The 22,731-nt window shown below is 39.5% G+C and overlaps 1 protein-coding gene across 1 annotated transcript; it reads right to left on the bottom strand.

Moving 5' to 3' along the window:
- Positions 1-10,469: 10,469 nt before the first annotated feature.
- On the bottom strand, positions 10,470-11,491 carry LOC145038358 (uncharacterized). Its single transcript, XM_078986745.1, has one exon. It carries the CDS (start codon positions 11,431-11,433, stop codon positions 10,558-10,560), a length of 876 nt encoding a protein of 291 aa, XP_078842871.1. The 5' UTR covers positions 11,434-11,491; the 3' UTR covers positions 10,470-10,557.
- Between the last annotated feature and the right edge of the window lie 11,240 nt (positions 11,492-22,731).

Raw genomic sequence — 22,731 nt, 5'->3', positions numbered from 1 at the left:
ATCGGTCCGCATATGTAGTTTATAAGGTCCATGAACGCGGCTGGAGCATTAGTGAGCCCAAAGGACATCACCATGAACTCGTAATGACCGTAACAAGTCTGGAAGGTCGTCTTATACACATCGTCCTCTCTGACCCTCATCTGATGATATTCGAGATGAAGATCAATATTGGAAAACTAAGATGTACCCTGAAACCGATCAAACAAATAATCAATCCTTAGTAGTGGATAATGGTTCTTCACTGTTAGAGTATTCAGCTCCCGGTAGTCAATACACTTCCGATGCGACCCATCCTTCTTCTTCACAAACAGGATCGGTGTACCCCAAGTGAACTACTCGGTTGGATGAACCCCTTGTCTAACATCTCTTGCAGCTGTATAGATAACTCCTACATCTCTGGTGGAGCTAACCGAAAGGGTGCTTTGACAATCGGAGCCGCACCATGGACCAAGTCAATCCGGAACTCAACCTGTCTTCCTAGAGGCACTGCCGCACAACTGGTGTAACATCCAAAAATATAGTTCCAAAAATTTTCAATTTAAATAATAGTTAATATAGTAATTTTCCATATCATCCAAACATTTCAAATGAAGTAGTGTATCAATTTTTCATAAATCAGAGTAAAACATCATAATAAAATCCTAATGGTGTGTGCAATGCAATCATCCTGAGCTCTTCCCCTTGGAACTAGAAGTACCTGAAACATAAACTGAAAACAGTAAGCACAAATCTTAGTGAGTTCCCCCAAAATACCACATACCAAATATATAATAACACATAGTGGGCCCCACCCGTCATTGGTCCCCGCTCGGCATCGAGCTGAGCTCGGTAAAATGGGCCCCACCTCACATACAATAACATATATCAAAATAAACACATACACATGCAATAATCACAGAGATACATAGCATACATATATCCATTAGGCCCTACCTGACATCGGGCTTTAACACGGAAAACATATAAACACAGCACATGCAAGAGTCATGGAGACAACTAGCATACTAACAACATAATATAAACATGGGTCGACCTTGGTGCCTTCGACCCACTAAACCCAGTAAGGAAACTAACCTCAAATGCTGAAAGATAAGTGGATAAATCTATGCCTCGAAAATCATCTCTACTCAACTCCTAAACATAAACAATGCCTTAGATACCGATCAATATTTCAAAACCCCATAAAGGTCAAACTTGGTCAAATTCAACGTTCCGAGTTAAATCAACTCGACAAGTTGTTCTTCAACTTGCTGAGTTTCCTCATTAATCAACAGAATCCCGAAAAGACAATCCAACTCGTCGAGTTCACCCATTAGCCAGCAGAATAGGGAAAAGTCAATCTAACTCTCCAAGTTCATCTATGAACTTATCGAGTTCTTCAGGAAACACACCTCTTAATCCATTAACTCACCATTCTCGAAACTAAAAGGTCCACCACTCAGATATGTACTAAAATATCGACTAGAAGGATAAGTTTTCCAACTTTACCCTTAAGAACCATCCTAATGGGTATAGAACCAAAACCCTAAGCTTAAAAGGTTAACACTGAAACAATAAGCACTAATTCACCAAGACAAAGCCCCAAATTATAGATTTGGTCCTAAAAGGCTACAAACACACGTAAAGTTTCCAACTTTACTCTCAAGTATGCTTGGAAGAGACTCAAATGTTCAAAAGAAGCCATAAGATGGACTTAATGCATGCATGGAGCCCGTAAGACCATAAAGTTGGCACCTTTATGCCAAAAGAGCTCAAGAGAACCATGGATCTAGAATAATAGCACTTGGAATGACCTTCAACCCCACCAATCACCAAAACATGGCTAAAAGCCTCAAAACTAACCCAAAAGAGATCTAATCAAATTTTAAGCAAGGTTAGAACTTTATACCAGAAATATGTTGGAAATGAAGCTAAGGATCAAGATCTTGAAAGCTCCAACTTGAATCACCACCTTGCACCAAACTTCTCTTTTTTTCCAAAGGCTTCAAACACACCATAATATACTCTCTAAGGGCTCACAACACTCAAAAAGGCTTTATGGTTTCGAGATTAGGGTTAGGGAAGTTAGAGGATGGAAATGAGGCTAACACCTGGAACTTAAGGTGTTTAAATAGGGTGCAAAACCCTAAAATTAGGGTTTACTCGAGAGCGTTCAACTCGCCGAGTTGCCACATGAAACCCCGCGGCCAAAACAACTTTAACACGTCAAGTTGCGGCTACCAGCTCGATGAGTTCTTCAGGAAAAATGCGATACTTTGAATTAAAATCATACCATAAATAAGGCGTTACAATTGTCACATCATCAATTGACGCCTTACCCTCCTCCCGAATATCCATAATATAGGTGATGAAATCGGAGCAACCTAAAAGATGATAACTTCTAGCCCTAGATACCGAACAGAGAGTCGGCCCATGCTGAGCGCCCTCACCGTCGATTGCCAACTCTCCCCTACTTGGGGTCCAAACACATACCATCTAAAGTCCGCAATCAATCATCGCCCCATTGGGGATCAACCAATCCATCCCCACTATAAGTTTGCTCTCACGCGAGGGAATCAGAACCAATTCGATCGAAAACTGCTTGCTAAATAACTCCAAGGTACACCCCTGTTGAACCCTCGACACTCTCATCGGATGATCATCAACGATCTCAACCTTTAATGGGCGATCCATCTCTCCCGAAGCCTCGCCAAACCACTTGCTAAGCGCAAGTGACACAAAAGAATGGGTAGCCCTAGAATCGAAAAGGACCACAGTTGGAATACCGTTCACAAGGAACGATCCTAAAACATAACACACAGACATAACCATAGATATCAACATAAATAAAGAGTTAAAGAAAAAATACATACCTATCACCACATCAGGTGCAGCACGTGCCTCCTCGGCAGTTAGCTGAAAAGTTCTACTCCTCATAACTAGCACATCCGCCTTGCCCTGGCGGCCATTAGCAATCTGTAGGATAGCTGGAGCAAGAGCTACTACTGGTCCTCCTACTGCTAACTCGGGCAATTGGCTTTCTTGTGGCCCTTATGATCACAATGAAAGCAAATCATATCTGATGTTTGGGTGGTGGTGATAGAAGTAGTACAATTCTAGCTAAAGTTCATTGTCTTGCCGCACTTGTGGTAGCCCGAACCACCCATTCTGCATACCCCTCATGCGATCTGTCGTATTTGCCATAGCAGCTCCGACCCTGCTGGATCTTCGATGTAGAGATAAACCCCTTGGGTTTCTTTGCTAAAATCCCAGTCATCTACCCATGCTTCGCCTTCCTCTTCCCTAAGTTCTCCAAATCAATCTATCGCTCCCGTGCCCTGGCTATCATGTCATCTAAGTTCGGGCAGACAGAAACACTAATGAACTCCCTGCTATCATATATCAACATATCATGGTATCGGGTCTTCCTCATCAGCTGCATACTAGGTCACCAACAAGGCCCTCTCCCTAAACTTGTTGGTGATCTCCATGACAATCTCAGTCATCTGCCTCAGGTCAAGAAACTCCATAGCTAACTATTGTACTTGAATAGTTGGTGCAAACTTTGCTCGAAACCTAGTCACAAAATCTAGCTAGGTCAAGGCCTTAATGATTGGGGCTCCCAAAGCATATCGGACCTCCTCCTACAAATATTAGGCTCGCTCCCTCGGAATACCCCGCAACAAATCTCACCTTCGACCAACTCGGGGTAGAAGCTCGTCATCTAGGCACACTCAATGTCAGCTATCCAACACTTCGATGCAATGGGGTCCTTCACCCCAAAGAAATCTGGTTCCCCTAAATCCCCTGAAATCCTTGATGGAGAGTGTGCGGGTCCCAAATTGGGTAGTGGCCAATCGGCCCTGAAAATCTGAAGTCTATCCTTCATCAACTCCATGATACCTTCCTTGATCAACCCGAACATCACCGGGGTCGCATCAAGGATGCCTCTAGTAATCTCAGATGAAATGAACTCTCGTAAGCCCATGTCAATTGGTTTGAAGCATGTGCCCGAACCAGATCCAAATCCTGAACCCCCTGATCCATGAGGCATCATCGTCATACTCAAACATAACCACATAAACAATTAGCAAACACATGATAAGGTTAGTACTCTCGAGTTCCCTGGATTCATCGTGGTCTTCCTGATCTTGGGTGTAAATCATGTGCTTTCAGTAGTATGGGCCTAATACTACCTTCCACACCTATTTATACCCTCCACAAGGACTACCCTGAATCCTCCAAGTCACTCTTCCCAACAGATAACTTCCTCAAACTAAAAGGTGTCCTTCATATCACAACATCTCTCAGGGATTCCTAAAACTCCCTCCTCACCCCTTTTTGCTATTAGCTGTAGAAGGAACTTCCATAAATACTACCTAACTACTGCATGAACATAATTATATACTACTAGTACTAGATAATTCTTCGAATGACATGTCCCCCTACAACGGTTAGATTCAAACAAGAGTTGTGCAATAGAGTTAAACCTATCATTCTAGAATTATCCAATCACAATAGTATGTAATTCAACGCATTCATCCACTAATTAACTAGTATCTACAGAATTTGCTAAAGCACAAAGCATGCAACATCCAAGCATTAGGCAATTCAACTCAAATCATAGCCTATACAAGTCATCCTAACAAGTAACTCGTCTGATACTAGCATACAAATAGGAACATAAAGGAATCTCTCCTAGCATTCTATCATGCAATTCGGAGGAAATCCTTAGCCCCTAATCTAGCATGCAATTCTCATATTATAGAAAAAACATATAACTTGTATGAGTATTTTGGGAAAACTTTCTTGAGCTCGGTTGAGTAAATGCATCACATCCCATGTCTTTTATTAAATCATTAGTTTATACTGTTTCTTTTTCTGAAAAAACTACCAAACCCTCAATCTAGTCCAAGAACACTCGAGAGTATGCCGGAACACAAAAACCAAGGCTCTGATAACAACTTGTAACATCCCAAAAATATGGATAAAATTTTGTTTTAATTTCATTCAAATCACACGTTACTAGTATCAAAATAGTCAAAAGATTATCATATTAACATGTTATCAGAGTACAAATTCTGAAAATCTCTAAATGCGAAAAACATAGGGTGATATGGTGAGATCAGGTCAGGCCCTTCCACTTCAAACTGGAAGTACCTGAAACAAAAACTGAAAACTATAAGCACAAAGCTTAGTGAGTTCCCTAAAATACTACATACCAAACAAACATACTATCAAGCATATATGGGTACTTGCCTACCCCTTCGGTCTAGTTCAACCGGATACCATCAAACATATCTTAGTGCTTGCCTACCCCTTCAGTCTATTTTAATCGGACACAATAAAGAACATGTAGGTTCATGCAATCACATTCGGTCTATTTCACCCGGATATCGGGTCTATTTCACCCCTAATACTACCATACAATATCATAACAAGAATCACAGAGTCATCAAGCAAACACAAGATTAACTGATAATTGTCACAAAGACAATCATCATACTACATCATAAACTAGTGGACCGATATTGGTGCCTGCGACCCACGGATACTACGAAGCAAGACTCGCCTCAGGCTGAAGATATCAAATCGTACTCGGCGGATGACTCGTGGAAACCTCCTCCTAATACACACGCATAAAACCCTAATTAGAAATCAGGCCACACTCTATCTTAAAGGTTAAAATCCTAACCGTGACTAAAAGACAACAGTTGCTTAACCTTTTCCTTAATGGGCCTCACTAAAACCGAAATACACATTAGTCCAAAAAATCATTCCAAGCCCAATCTAAAAGACCCTAAGGCCCAATATGGCCCAAGAACTCATAAAATGATCTAAAGCCCAAAAATTCCTTGTTACCACATAAAGATTCGAGGCCCAAAACTAGACAAGGCAAAGAGCCCAACAAAATCAAGCCGAACATCACCTAAGCTTACCGGCTTCATATGTACGGCGTACTTGGCTTGTATTCCCAGCGTATGCTAGAGTTGATCCGGAGTCAGGACAACGGCCTAGTACGTGCAACCTACACTGGAGTACACATGGTGTACAGGTCAATCAACCCAAAAATGCTTCCATGACTTAATCCCTTAAATACAAACATCGAAAACTCAAATCCAAGTTCATAGTAACATCTTAAGCCATAAAGTTGCAAAATTTATGCTTTTGCATGCATGGTTAGGGCTCAAGCCATGAATTAAGCACTCTAACTCACTTACGAGGTCACAAACAGTTCCAAGAGTCCAAGTCTTAATCTCCAAGATACGATTTTAATGACTCAAAACAGTTCCAAGAGTCCAAAAGGACAGCTCAAATGGCTTGGAGTATCTCATACTCCAAAAAACCAAGCTATGAGACCAAAATATGTCATATTCTACTGTAAACCTAGATCTAAACTTGTAATGATCAAGGTTCATACTTTATATCTTCAATGGGATAAAAATGGTGCAAAAACTCTACATCTACAAGCTCCTTCTTCTCATTTGCTTCTTCCCAAACTTCCTTCTTCTTCAAAAGCACCAATGAACACGAAAACACTGAAGGAAAGCTCAAATATGCACTCAAGAAGGATAGGGTTCAAGATTGATACTAAAGGGGAAATAGAGGCTAAAAGGGTAATGAAATTAAGGGACTTAAGGACTTTAAATAGGGTGCAAACCGTAAAAATTAGTGTTTACCCCTGGCTTGATTATGCCTATCATATGTATTAGTACGCCCAACGTACGTCAGGAGTCCCCCGATGATGCGCATGCAAGGAGTACGCGATGTGTACCAAATGTACGCCTATAATACTCACGAGTCGGAGAGGTAGGTGGGCTAAATGATCGGTCTTCAAATGTAGGTGGGTTGTCTAAGTATTGTGAGGCGAAGTATGGATGTTGATAGAGTTTTTTGTGTTAGAAAAATTTACCGAGAGGTAAGGATGGAGTTGTCAGTATGGACGGTATCGTCGGAGTTGATATTGGCAGATGGAAGGTTGGAGGTGTAAAGGTGGATATGGACCCAATAGGGTATGATGGATAATTCATTTAATTGAACATGTTTTGGTTATTATCAATATGAAGTAAATCATAATTGCGTGCAAGGTTTGGAGTCATGAAACTATACGAAAAAAAATGGAATCGTCAAATTGACATGTTTAGACATAATTACTGGTTTCCTATGAAGATTACGGCAATGATATCCTTTATGATTGGATGTGTAACCAAAGAATATGTAAAGGGTGGAAGGAGGTTGAAATTTGTGAGTATTATTAAGATGCAAATAACAATGATAACCGAATACGCGGAGATAAGAGTAGGATAGGTGTTTGTTAAATAGTTTGTGAAAGGGTGTATCATGAAGAAGACTATGAAAGGGAATTATATTCAACAATTGAGTGGCCATATGAAGGGATTTCACCCAATATGTAAGTGGAAGGTGGGCTTGGAACAAAAGATTGTGAACAACATGATTAATTGTTCAAAGCACGGGTTCAAATTTTTAGTTTTGTTAAGATGTGTATGGGCATGAAAAAATGCTTGTGAATTTCGTGGGTGTCACATGCTTGATGAAATTGTTGGTTGTCAAATTATTTTCGATTACCACATTGCTAAATTTGGATTTTGGTGTGGAATTGAGTTTTTACATGGCGCGAAAATGTAAGAATTTTAAAAACACCTCAAATTTTTGTCATAATGGATACATCCTAACAAAATCAGAAAATTGGTCAAGGAATATAACATAAAATTTTATGACACTATTAGTTTGCAAGGGAGAGGTACAAACATCATAATGAATAACATGAAATGGAGAGTATCATTAGTTTAAGATAAATAAATAAATAAAAAGATGATTTCCAAGTTGACACGTATGATAGAACTAAGGGGAATCTTTTTTTATTACATGAAATAAAGTTTTTGGTAACTAAATGTTTGAAGAGTTGTTGAGTGGGGTGACTAAGTCTTTGATGCCAAATTGAAAAGCTGACAGAGATGATTACTTGAGGAGAGGGGGCTATGACGGGATAAATCAACAATATTATCACATCGAAGGAGGATTTTACAAGTTTGGTAATCCTTCACATAATATCCAAATTCTTCAAATACAATAATGCAATTATTATCACGGGTAAATTGACACATATAAATGATATTCAAAATAATATGAGGTGTAATGAGAACCTTTTTTAAAGATAAAGTGTGATATGGATTTTGGCTAAGAATGATTGTATTCGTGTGTGTAACTTGAATATGAGATCCATTATCGACTAATACTGAAAAATTATTGCACTTATTGCTAAAAGACTTGAGGATACATGAGTCAGCATAAAGATATGAAGTTGACCTGGTGTCCATCTACCAATCAGCATTTCCCGGGTATTGAAGAGTCATAGAGCAAAAGATTGCAATGTCCAAGAAAAATGACATGTTATTGTTAGGGTGGTGGAGAAGAAAAAGGTTGTTAGGCCGCTGGAGTAGGATACGGTCAAGCCTACTGAGGTCGATGATGTTGTTGTGGATTGTTACTAGGCCATTAAGTTTTAATTTTTTTTCTTCAATGTTGACACTCCAATTTTTTTGCTTCAAATCGAACATTATTTTATATTTCATTTGAATATATATATATATATATATATATATATTACTTTTGAAACCGTATTAATATTTTTTTAAAACCCACATTTTTTGTATAAATACAATGTTTTTTCATTCAAACCATAATGTTATTTATAAATATATATTAGTTATATTATAACCATATTTTTCATTAAATACATAACTTTAAAATGAGTTTAGAGATGTAAATGCATAATCAGACAAACTAATGAGTTCTCGGAAACATGATGGTCGCTGTAATTACCAAGGGACTATCGTTATATATATTCATGATTTTTGGTTCTTGTAGATATACTTCTTGATTTGTTGGAAAAACTTTATAGCGTTGTAATTATGAAGCGAAGTGATTCGTACACAACCGTTTCTTTTCCATACACAACCATTCATGCATTATACAGTTGTACAATACAATATTTTAAAGCATCAATTGTTATGTATGGAGAAAAACTATTGTGTATGGATCAACTCCCAATTATAAATGAAAAATACGGTTATAATATAATTAAAACATATTTAGTTTGTTATTATAAAGTTGATAAATCTTAATTGGATTATCTTTTCTATCGTCTCAATTAGATATTTTAACCAAGAAGTTCATTATGCACTGATATGAAATTTCCACGTTTCCAAAATACATATTTCGTTTATTTTTTTATAAATAGTTCTTGATTTCCATTATATTCATTATAAGTTTATTTAGTTTTGGTTAGTAACTACATAAAGAATATGGCCAAGAACTTAATTAAATGACGAATAAAAGTCATTTTTATTTTCACGACCAATTTACCCCAAATTTAATTTTTCCTCAAGTTGAATTTTACTTTTTTAATAGTTCTAAAATACTAATCTTCAAATTTTAAACTGTTATAATTTTTCCAACAAATCAAGAAATTAATATATTATGTTTTAAAATAGAGTTATAAAATAATTAATATATATTTATACATTAGATTATGGTTTTAATAAAAAAAAACATTGTATTTATATAAAAATATGGTTTTTAAATGAACAAAATATATTTATACGATTACAAATATAAAAAAAATATTTATACTATTTCAAATGAAGCAAATAAATGATGTCTGATTTGGAATAAAAAAAATAATGTTACGTCATCAAACTGAACAAAATTGGTAAAAATGATGATCAATTTGGAAAAAAAAAATATTAGGTGTCAAAATTGAAAAACAAATGAAAACTTAGTGTCAAATTTAAAAAAAGTATAAATTTAATGTCTTTTGTGATATATATTTTTTTCAATTTTGATTCGTCAGCATATCATATCATTATGTTACGTTATTGGACAACCGGGTTGAACAGTCAAGTGTTTATAATTGTACATATTGTAAACACAATGTTCATTTTGAGACAAAAAATAATTCATTGTCAAAATGGAATTTCCGTACAAACTTAATAACTTTTGTGGTATTTACCTTTCTACAAATGTTAAAATTTTGTATCAAAATAATACAAAAAACTACAAAAAATAACCACACCAAATTTAGATCCGAACCAACATAATTTAACTATATCAACATATCAACATAATTTAAACATGATTACACATGACCCGATATTTAGATCCGAACCAACCATGTATATATTATCACTAGTGCTCCCAACAAACAAAAAATTTAGATCCGCTCGTGACTGATAGCCATTCTTTGAAGTCTTAATGCATCAAAGTATATTATTTTTCTAACTATTATTTGACAAAACTTATCATCATCAATTTTATCAAATTAATTATTAAACATATTGAACTTATTATCAATTAGTATTTAATAAACAAATTAACATCAATTTAAAACTGCATATATTAGTAAATTTTGATCGTTGAATAGCTTGAAACCAAAATAAGAAATTGTCAAAACTTTAATAATCGTCAGGAACACTATGTAATGCAGCAAAATTTGAATATAAACAAGAATAAAGAGTTAAATGAAAAAGATTAGAGAACTGATCTAATGGTATGTGATTAAGTGGCGTCGTTTTGACCTTCAACATCTTTCTCCAAAAACGTAATTGCAAAGCATAAGTCCTCATCTTTGCGAAACGACCAAACCTGAATCTCTGTGTTCTCCTTATTCTTGAAATCCTTTTCATTCGCCATCACAAACTCGTTCCAGTTGGTTTTGAGGACGTAGTTTTTGGTCTTCTTCATATGCCACATCTTCAACATCATCGGATTCTCATGCATCTCTAATCTTGGCCCCAACAATCCCACCTTCAATTCCATTCCATTCTCCAAATCTTCTTTCTCATTTTTCCTCAAGAACTCATCGGGTTTCAGTTGTTTCATCGGCATACTCAACCTGTTCTGGTTTTTTCTCAGATCACTTGAGAACAAGGTTTTCTGGATCACCGCCTTCGCTTCTGTCCCCTTCAGCTTATTCGTAATGAACTCTTCCAACTCCTGGGTTATCTGGTTCTTCACAATCTCCACCTTTTTGTTCTTCTCTACTGTTGGAGTACTTTTCCGCTTTTTTCTTTCAACTGCGTTCATCTTATTATTCGTGATGAACTGTTTCAACTGCTGGGTTACCTGGTTGCTCACAATCTGTGTAGTAGGTTTAGGTTGCTGCATCGCATTATTATTCGTGGGACATTTGCACAACTTTTTGCTTTCTTCACACTTAATTTGCTCGGCTAAGGCATCTTCGCGAGCAAACATCTTCGTCTTTTCCTCATACAATTCCATGATCTTCTTTCGATAATATTCTCTTTGAGCCTCATCCTCTTCTTCATCCTCATCCTCCCCGGCATTTAGATAGTATTCATCAGTATCATCATCCTCATATCCCAATAAAGCAGAATGGACACGCTTGTTACTTCCTGTTGCATCCTGTGCCATGATTTCCACTGCTTTCGAAAAAGAAATTAAGACTTTCAATGAAATCTCTAAAAGAAGAAGAATGTGAAGCCGAATATGAATGATTAGTCCTTGCGTGGCTATATTAATACACGCGGAAGTGTTAGTTTTGAGTTGAACAAACGTTGTAATGCAAATAGGAAGGTTATTATTTAAGGAAAATATTTGGTTTTTTAGATACTTATGATTAAATATCTGCAAAGCTGTTGATACGTAAGCATAGGAACGTTTTAAATTAGAATATGAAGAGCCAATAGTATATCACTATATCCCATATTTATCGGAGATCATTAGATTTTTTTCTAAATTTGTTAATTACTAGATCTCGCCTGTGAGTGTATCTTATACTCAAAAAAGGAAAGTTTTTGGTTTCTTGTTACCGAATTAATTACAAGGACTTTTAATCTTATCATATCACTTTGATTTCATAACTGCTCTAAGACATTCCCTACTTATAACCAAATATGAAAACAAAAAAACCAAACATTTCAAAGATCCGTAAAATATTCATATAAAATATATTTTAGATTTATTATGTAACTAATACAAACATATATTAATCAAGTTCATATTGGTTAGTTCTAACTAATTGTTTAATATTGTCTCGTTTGGGGTTCAAATTTTATTTGAGGCACTTTAATGTTTATCTTCGAGAAGGTCCTATTCAAAACATAATAACCCGTTATTTATAAAGAAGTCGTCAAGTTGATATTTCATCCAAGATTTTTCAAATCTTTCATTTCATGGAAAAATTACTTATAGCTTGTTTGCTGGTTTTTGTATTGATAATAATAAATATATAAAAAAATCACATTGTTAACCCCTTGCATGGTTCAACGACTTCTCACCGAATGATAAAATCTTTGCGTATATATAATATCACTACAAGAAACTATGCCTTTAGCGGCGACACAATTACCGGCGACAAAGGCTTTTAGCGGCGACAAATGGTAAAGTTGCCGCTAAAAGCTCTTGTCGCAAGTACTTGTGTCGCCGCTAATGGCTTCTCACTCAAATCCGCGTTTTTACCCTCTCTCAGCCGTTCAATCGAGTATCTAATCCAACGGTTGGGGTCTCTTATCCGCACAAACCTAGTACCGGCGATATTCGTGTCGCCACTAAAAGTCTAAAATTGTCGACGGTAATAGTGGTCTAAAAAAGACGCGGTACCCTTCCCTCCAGATAATCGTCGTTGTTGATTCATGTCGCCGGTAAAGTCTATATTGTTGCTGCTAAAAGTGTCGCCGCTAAAGGTTATCGCAGATAAAAAACAAAAACGGACACATTCTGCTCTTTTGCTTCCTGTTTTCCATCTGTTTTGCTTCCTATTTCCATCAAAACGTTGCGCAGCTCCAATCGGTGGCCCATTTTGCTGTTATCGATTCCTTGATTCCAACAAGATATCTCCCCACATTGTGAGATTAGGGATCAAGGGTGTTTAGGGCTTCAATTAAACGGGTTAAGTCTCAATTTCTACCTCTATCTCGGGAAGAAAGGTAAATTGAAGTTCTTATATATCTTTGTCTTTGTATGTTAACTTTGATTTCTAGCTGCATTTGATGATTAATTGCAAATTATTTTTCAATTTCAGTGTTTTTTGTAGTGTTTTCTTTGGGTTTACGGGTGAGGGTATTTTCCGGTGAAGACAAATTTTTCCGGCGACATATTCGTTGATTTCTGCCACTACAGATTCTATTATTTCAATTTATTGTAAAATTTGAGTTTAATTGCAAGTTATGCGTAGTTGTATCAATTATGTGAAAATTATCATATGTATGTATATTTGATATTTGTATGAATCTATGTGAATTTGGTGTATATATGCCAATGTATGTGTCTTTGATATATATGTAGTATATGAGAATTTAAAGAAGTATGATGTTATTATCTATATATATGAAATTATATGTGTTTGTTATAAGTAGGATGTTATTGTGTGTGTATATAAATGTGTGTATGTAACATCCCAAAATACGACCCAAAATTTTTTGTTTAAATAGTAATAAAACTCATATACTGATTGTCATATAATAAAAACCATACGTCAAATATCTCAACTCATAATAAAATGTCGTGAAACAACTGTATCAAATCAAACTACGAATCAAAACAAACTCCCAAGATAAAGACTGAAGCTGTGGTGTGTGTGATGCCATCATCCCGAGCTCTTCCCCTTACATGCGGAAGTACCTGAAACCGAAAGTGAAACTGTAAGCACGAAGCTTAGTGAGCTCCCCCAAACTACCACATATCATATAATAACATATAAACACGTACTGAGCCTTGCCCACTGCATCGGATCGAAGCCCGAAAACTGCATCGGACCGTAGTCCGGAACTGACTGGGACCTTGTCCCCTGCATCGGACCGATATCTGGAACTAGCTGCATCGGACCGAAGTCCGGAACTGACTGCATCGGACCGAAGTCCGGAACTAACTGATCATAGCATAGCATAAACAGATATCAACTAGCATAACACACATCATCGTAATATCATATACTACATACTACGTCAGGCCATTGTGACAATCGTCAAATTCTGGTCAATTCAAAGTCAAATAAAGTCAACAAGTCAGCTCAACTAACCCTTGTGTACTAGGACTTACGTTCAGTATTTACTAAACAACTCGTTATTCTGATAAGAAATCATAAATCGAAAAGTACGTACAACTAGATCTCTTTAACCTAAAAACTGCGGTAAGTGGCAAGCCAAACCGATAAAACAATGATGCATACTCATCGGGAGTATGTAAGATCCTTAAACAAGGCTTAACAGGGTTTACGAACCATGCATTGCGATGTCGGACACTCACAACTATCCCACATGGAACCTCTCTCAATCGTTTTCACTCTATCTCTCTCTATGTCAAATCTCTCCCAAATCCCTCTAAGTATGTGAAATCTCTCTCCAATAACTCTCTGTATTAGAAATCTCTCCAAGAATGTCAAATCTCTCCCAAATCCCTCTAAGTATGTGAAATCTCTCTCCAATAACTCTCTGTATTAGAAATCTCTCCAAGAATGTCAAATCTCTCCCAAATCCCTCTAAGTATGTGAAATCTCTCTCAAATATCTCTCTGTATGAGAAATCTCTCCAAGAATGTCAAATCTTTCCCAAATCTCTCCAAGTATGTGAAAATCTCTCTCAAATATCTTTCTGTATGAGAAATCTCTCCAAGAATGTCAAATCTCTCCCAAATCTCTCCAAGTATGTGAAAACTCTCGCAAATATCTCTTTGTATGAGAAATCTCTCCAAGAATGTCAAATCTCTCCCAAATCTCTCCAAGTGTGAAAAATCTCTCCCAAATCTCTCTCAAAAGTTCCCGTAACTTTTTGGGATCATTCGGGTCATTCCGACCCTTAACCGGGTCAAAAACGGCTCAAAACGGGGCGAAAACGATAAAAATAGGCTTTAGGAACCGAAACCAAGAAGAGAGGCCTCTTAGGACGAGGACCGAGCCTCTGTTGGCTGTGGCACGTGAGGACCGAGCCTCTGTTGGCTGTGGCACGCGAGGACCGAGCCTCTGCTCTGGGTCTCCCCTCTCGGTTCCCTGCTCCGCCTCTCGGTTCCCTTGCTTCCCTCTATGTCTCCTCGCCTACTCTCGGTCTCTGCTTCCTCTCTTCTCTTCTCTCGGTTTCTTCTCCCACCTCTCGGTCTCGACTCTCCCTCTTCTTCCCTCTCGGTTTCTGCCTCCCTCTCTCTCGGTTCAGCATCAGAAGACCGAACCTCGGCCAAATTTCGGGATTTTGTCATTTTTAGCCCATTTTTGATATTTTTAACATTTTAAGCCCGTTTTTCGTGATTTTAAAGCGGGATTTTCTCTAGAAATTATATTTTAACATAATAAACTCTAAATATTCATAATTTAAACATATTTTGATGAAAATCATTATCTAAATAATAAAAATCAAATGGGTGAATTATTAAAGGTGGAGTGTTGACTTTGCCTTATCCAATGTCACAAGCAACCACCCCACACCCACTCTTTGACTAACCACACCTCCCCACCTTACTTAGGTCACTTCAATGTCCCTTACACTCAATTTACACTCATTCCCATGTTTTTAGAGCTGGAACAAACATCCTCTCTCCTCATTTCTCTCATTTGCCCTCATTTCACTAAGTATCAAACACCACTTTTCTCTCAAACTTTTCCCACTCCAATTTCGAGATTCAAGGCTGATTTTCAAGTGTTCTTCCACTCTTAGTAAGCATAATTCATCCTCCTTATGATTATTTCACTTCATTCTACTCAAATCATGAATATCTTACACAAACTCCATCATATTAGCGTTAGAGCTTCGAATCTTCAAGTGATTCTTCAAGTGTTCTTGGGTTGAACACTTCTCTTCTTCAACACTTATCTACTGAAATCACTCAAGGTGAGTTCATACCCCTACATTTTCATGTTTTCTCAAGTTTTCAGGGGGGGAATACAAGTTAAAACACCAAGAACATAACTAAAATTTTCTAACAGCCTTCATCAGAAAAGTTCAACTCCATTCACGGACTGTTTTGGACAACTTAAACATTTTATTTTTCAAACCTGTACAAGTTTCAAATAGTTCAAGTTCTTAGCTTTAAAATGACTACTTGCACATCTCCATACGATTTTTCTACAATTTATGGTGAATTTTACAAAACTGCCTATCATTTCAAACACCAATCCGGACTGATTATGGACTTTTTCACCCAAATTTGAGATCATTAAAAATGTTGATAAAAATTATGAGTAAACTAGACACATTTTGTGAACTCTCAGAATTTACGGATCTAGTTTTCGACTTCGTATGATTTTTCTATGATTTTTCTTAAACGGTGCTGAAAGACTAAGAATTAATTAACAGCTTCTAACTATCAAAACACTTTGTAACATGTTGAGCAAAGTGTTAAAACTTTGATAACTTCATATATTACATGTATTTCTTGTTATGATATAATTATATAATAGGAAATTACTTGCTGAATTTATAAGAATCCTCCATCATAATCATTAGTACAAGACAAAACAAGTTAAACATAGCTATAATGTACTATACATTTGACTTCCATACAATGGGATTCTTAAACACCACAAAGAAATATACTAAACTATAATAGGTATAGTTAGGGTACATATACATTTCAAACATTTTAATAAACTATAATAGGTATAGTTTATGATCATTTATATAACATACTCGTACAAAAAAGGGGGGTACAAATACAAAGTACCGGGTTTTATACAAAAAGGGGGGGGGTACAAATACAAAGTGTCGGGTTTATATACAAAAAGGGGTACAAATACAAAGTGCCGGTTTTCATACAAAAAGGGGTACAAATACAAAGTGTCGGGTTTATATACAAAAAGGGGTACAAATACAAAGTGCCGGTTTTCATACAAAAAGGGGTACAAATACAAAGTGTCGGGTTTATATACAAAAAGGGGGTACAAATACAAAGTGCCAGTTTTTATATAAAAAGGGGTACAAATACAAAGTGCTGGGTGATCACTTAAGATAGTTATTATGATATTAAAACTATATTGCATCTAGAACTGTTAGACTTCAACTATAATCGCTGAGCGTACATGTTTGAGTCTTATAAGAAATTTGTCTCGATTGGCCTAGAATTAGTGGTGCCTGCCTCATCTCCTGTTCCTTGTTTGGTTGTGGACCTAGGGCAGACCCACTATATTCAACGTTTTATCTAATTTAAACCTTATATAACTTATATACGCTGGACGATTATAGAGGAACTCTACGGGTCATTCTAGGGTTCATTAATGCATCATATAGGAATAATTCTATTCACACTTAACTAAGAAAATATCGGATTTTCTGGAAATCAAACTATATCGATTTTACAAGGAAAACGGTTTCTACTTCAAACAAAACCCTTAAGAACTCACCAACTTAATTGTTGACACTTTTCAAAACTACTTGTATTCTCAGGAAATCAGTGAAACAGGAAAACATCATCGCTTTGAGGATGGGACGTTAAACCGTCAACAATTTATTTTTGTCATCATAATGTAATTGATTTTGAATCATGTAAACATATACTTTGGTGTAACTTTTTCAATTATATTTATGTTGGTTGTATTTACTTTGAGCACTATTATATTCGTTGTTGTGATACTGTACATGAAGTCCTCCACCCCCGGACGTTTCCGCCATCCTTGGTTTGGGGGTGTGACAGCCGTAGCCCAGAACACATAACACATAAATCCTGTCTGAGCCACGAAGGCAACAGACACACTGACAACTGCATCGGACCGAAGTTCGGAAACTACTACTAACTAAACGGGTCGGCATTGTGGACTTAGACCCGTTCCTACTAGAAGGAAACTCACGTCGTAGCCTAGCTGCTAAAAGGACTGCTTCGGAATCTCTCTAATCCGTCTCTGGTTTCACCCCGGCTACAATATCCATGAGCACCATCAATCAAATATTGATAATAATAATACTGAGGGTAAAATGACTCTCCTACCCCTGGTCCAAGTCAACCTAACTGTCAAAGTCAACATTCAGTTGACCTGACTCGTCGAGTTGGGTCGCCAACTCTTCGAGTCCTTACTCTTACATTCTTGATTCCACTCGCTACTCCTTGTCGAGTTTTGGCGCAAACTCGATGGGTTCCTCTTCACTACTAACACTCCGACAATCTGCGTTCGACTCGCCGAGTTGTATGAACAACTCGTCGAGTTCTCCTTCATCAGATGATCATTCTAGCTGTGACTCGCCGAGTTGTATGAACAACTCGTCGAGTCTGTTCTTGAAGTATGAAGATGGCCTTGGACTCACCGAGTCAGGGCATTGACTCGTCGAGTTCTTCCACGAATGAGTCTAACCCTCTAGCTCACTAAGTCCACCTCTCACTCACTGGTTCCACTCGACATAACTCGAAAAAGGAAACACATGGGACTCGCGACTCTACTGGCCGAGTCCGGAATATGGACTCGTCGAGTCGCCAACTTAAACGTGCTCGAAATCGCGACCCTACTCGACGAGTCCAGCTACCGACTCGTCGAGTCCCCCCTTAAAACTTGAAGAAAAATAACAATAAATAAAATATAAATATCATACCAGAATTGGGGTGTTACAACCCTCCCCCACTTGTCTCAGACTTCGTCCTCGAAGTCTGTTGCTGCTGAATCTAAGAACAACTTGGGGTAATGCCCCCGCATCTCCTCCTCGGACTCCCACGTCCACTCAGAACTCTTCCGGTGCTGCCATTGTACCTTTACCAACTGAATCACCTTGTTCCTCAAGGTCTTCACCTTCCGATCCAAGATCGCAACTGGCTTCTCGACATAATTCAGGCTTCAATCAACCTGAATATCCTCAATGGGGACTATTGCCGACTCGTCCACCAAACACTTCCTCAGCTGAGAAACATGGAAAGTGTTATGGATATGGCTAAGCTCTTATGGAAGATCCGACCGATAAGCAACCCGACCCACCCTGTCCAAAACCCTAAAAGGACCAATGAACCTGGGGCCCAGTTTGCCCCTCTTCCGAAACCTGATAACACCCTTCCAGGGAGATACCTTCAGGAGGACCATATCGCCCACCTGGAACTCCAAATCTGAACGCCTCCTATCGGCGTAACTCTTTTGTCGGCTCTGCGCAGTCTGCAGTCTGCCACGAACCTGTTGGATCAATTCTATCGTCTAGAGCACCACCTCGGTAATTCCAATGACTCGCTGACCGACCTCGCCCCAACAAATCGGGGTCCTGCACTTCCTCCCATAGAGCATTTCGAAAGTAGGTCGATCGATACTCGCGTGGTAACTGTTGTTATACGAAAATTCCGCTAACGGAAGGTACGTATCCCAACTGCCACCGAAGTCTAGAACACATGCCCGCAGCATGTGCTCGAGGGTCTAAATCGTTCTCTCGCTCTATCCGTCCGTCTGAGGATGGAAATCGGTGCTATAATGGAGACGAGTACCCATCTCATCGTGAAACCGCTTCCAAAATCTGGAAGTAAAACGAACATCTCGGTCTGACACCACTGAAACAGGCACTCCATGACATGCCACCACCTCCCTCACATAAATATCAGCTAACTTTTCTGGTGATATGCTCTCCTGGATCGTAATAAAATGAGCACTCTTCGTCAAACGATCCACAATAACCCATATAGAATCCACTCCACGCGCAGTCCTGGGAAGCTTCATGATGAAATCCATGGTAATGTTTTCCCATTTCCACACCGGAATGTCTAACGGCTGCATCTTGCCTTGAGGTCTCTGGTGTTATGCCTTATCCTTCTTGCAGGTCAGGCACCTCTCCACATACCAGGCAACATCCCGCTTCATGCAGGGCCACCAATAATAGGGTCGAAGATCTCTATACATCTTCGTAGCCCCTGGATGAATGGGAAATCGAGACTTATGGGCCTCATCCATTAACACTTGTCGTACTCCGCCCCAGTACAGCACCCAAACTCTCCTGTGAAGGGTCAACAATCCTCTTTTATCATAGTCAAAAGAAGCTACTCGACCCATGATCCTTTCACACTTCTGTCTCTCTCCTTGAGGCCTTCTACCTGTGCCTCCTTAATTTGCACCAATAATGGAGCAATCATTGTCATCCTCAAACAAATGTCTCTGATCGGGGCCGCTACTGCCTTGCGGCTCAAGGCGTCAGCCACTACGTTGGCTTTCCCAGGGTGATAAAGGATCTCACAGTCGTAATCCTTCAACACATCTAACGATCGCCTCTGTCTCATGTTCAGATTCGGCTGATCCATGAGATACGTCAAGCTCTTGTGATCCGTGTAAATGGTACAACGGACCCCATAAAGGTAATGTCTCTAAATCTTGAGGGCAAACACCACTGCCCCCAGCTCTAAATCATGCATAGGATAATTAGCCTCGTGAGGCTTCAACAGTCTTGAGGCATAAGCTATCACACGACCTCGCTGCATCAACACTGCTCCGATACCTGTGATCGAGGCATCACAGTAGACTACGAAATCCTCTACTCCCTCTGGCAGGGTAAGAATCGGTGCATTGCACAATCTCTGCCTGAGGGTCTCAAACGCTACCTGCTGCTCAGGCCCCCAACAAAACGCTACCGACTTCTTGGTCAGTCGGGTGAGCGGTACTGCTATCTTGGAGAACTCCTGGATGAATCTCCGGTAATACCCTGTAAATCCTAGGAAACTCCGAATCTCGGATGGAGACTTCGGAACCTCCCACTGCATCACGACCTCAATTTTGGCCGGATCTACCAAAATAACCTCATGGTTGACGAGGTGACCAAGGAACTGCACCTCGCGCAACCAAAACTCACACTTAGAGAACTTCGTGAAAAGTCTCTCCTTCCTCAAAACCTCTTGCAACTCTCTCAGGTGCTCCTCATGTTGCTCCTGAGTCTTGGAATACACCAAGATATCGTCTATAAATACTATCACAGACCGATCCAGCATCGGCCTGCACACGCGGTTCATGAGGTCCATGAACGCGTCCGGAGCGTTGGTGAGCCCAAACGGCATCACCACAAACTCATAATGACCATACCTGGTCCTAAAGGCAGTCTTCTGCACATCCTCGCCTCTAACCCGCATCTGGTGATTTTCGGAGCGTAAATCAATCTTGGAGAACCAAGACGCTCCCTGAAGTTGATAAAACAAATCATCTATCCTCGGAAGTGGGTAACGGTTCTTCACCGTTACCTTATTCAGCTCCCGGTAGTCTATACACATACGGTGCGACCCATCGTTTTTCTTCACGAATAAAATCGGTACACCCCATGGCGAACTGCTCGGCCTGATAAATCCCTTGTCCAGCAGCTCTTGCAGCTACGTAGACAACTCCTACATTTCTGGGGGAGCCAACCGATACGGTGCCTTGGCTATCGGAGTTGCACCAGGGACTAGATCAATCCCGAACTCAACCTATATCTCAGGAGGTACCCCCGGTAATTCCTCCGGAAATACATCCGAGTAGTCTCGCACCACCGGAACATCATCAACTGTCATCTTGCCCTTCTCCCAGGCATCTGAAACATAGGAAATATAGCCGACACAACCCTACTGAAAGTAGCGTCTTGCCCTCGTTGTTGAACACAGAACTGGCCCGCGTTGTGGCTTCTCTCCCTGAATCACTAACTCTCCCCCACTGAGAGTGCGAACCCTCACCAACTATAGCTCACAATCTATCACCGCCCCATTGGGGCTCAGCCAATCCATGCCTACTATGACCATATTCCCTCGCAAGGGAATTGGGACTAAGTCCACCGGAAACTGTTCATCGAATAACTACAGAGAACACCCTCTGTGCACCCTTGCCACCCTAACGGTCCTATCAGTTGCTATCTCAACCTCAAGTGGACAATCTAGCTCCCCTGGAGCTCTTCTAAACCTCTTGCTAAGTGCAAGAGAGACGAATGATCGGGTAACTCCTGAATCAAACAATATTGTAGCTGAGATGTCGTTCACTGAGAACGACCCTATACAAAACATATAACCATAAGAAACAATGAAGAAATAAATACTGAGATAAGGGAAAAATACATACCCGCCACCACATCAGGAGTCGCTCGCGCCTCCTCTGCTATCAACTAAAAAGCCCTACTCTTCGCCACCGGCGTCTCGACTCGGCCCTGACGGCCATCTGAAATCCTCAAGGTAGCAGGAGCGGGTGCTGACACCTTCCCCGCTGCCGCTAAACTCGGACACTAGGACTTTTTATGTCCCTTCTGATTGCACTGGAAGCAAATTAGATCTGATGCCGCAACGGTGGTGGTAGTGGCTGTACAATCTCTGCTCATATGCCCAATCTGGTCGCACTTGTAGCTGCCGGCACTCCCTGCCTTGCACGCCCCGTCGTGCAATCTCCCACACTTTCTACACCGAGCGTGGCTCTGCTGACTCCTAGCTCTATGATCTCAACCATTGGGCTTTTTGCCCGCATTCCCTATACCTGGAGCTGCCTCCGGCTTCCTCTTCCTCTCCATCTCAAGTTCAATCACTCTCTCTCTCGAGCCCTAGCAATCATGTCATCCAGCGTTTTACAGCTGGACTGGCTCACGAACTGGCGGATATCACTCCGCAGCATCTCATGATAATGAGCCTTCTTCATTTCCTCATCAGCCGTGTACTAAGGAACGAGAAGTGCCCTCTCCCTGAACTTGGCGGTAATTTCCGCCACCATCTATGTAGTCTGGGTAAGATCCTGAAACTCGCGTGCTAACTGCTACACCTCAATAACCGGTGTGAACTCGGCTCTAAATCTGGTAGTAAAGTCTGCCCAAGTCATGGCATCCAAGGCTGTGTCATCCCCGA

This window comes from Lactuca saligna, chromosome 4 (genome assembly GCF_052625555.1).
Source record: "Lactuca saligna cultivar CGN05327 chromosome 4, ASM5262555v1, whole genome shotgun sequence".
Lineage (NCBI taxonomy): Eukaryota > Viridiplantae > Streptophyta > Magnoliopsida > Asterales > Asteraceae > Lactuca > Lactuca saligna.
Note: the sequence above shows the minus strand (reverse complement) of the source record. Positions and strands in the feature narration are given on the sequence as shown.

What these genes read in the sequence shown, in the direction of transcription:
- LOC145038358 (XM_078986745.1), bottom strand. Translation starts at nt 11,433, where the DNA reads ATGGCACAGGATGCAACAGGAAGTAACAAGCGTGTCCATTCTGCTTTA.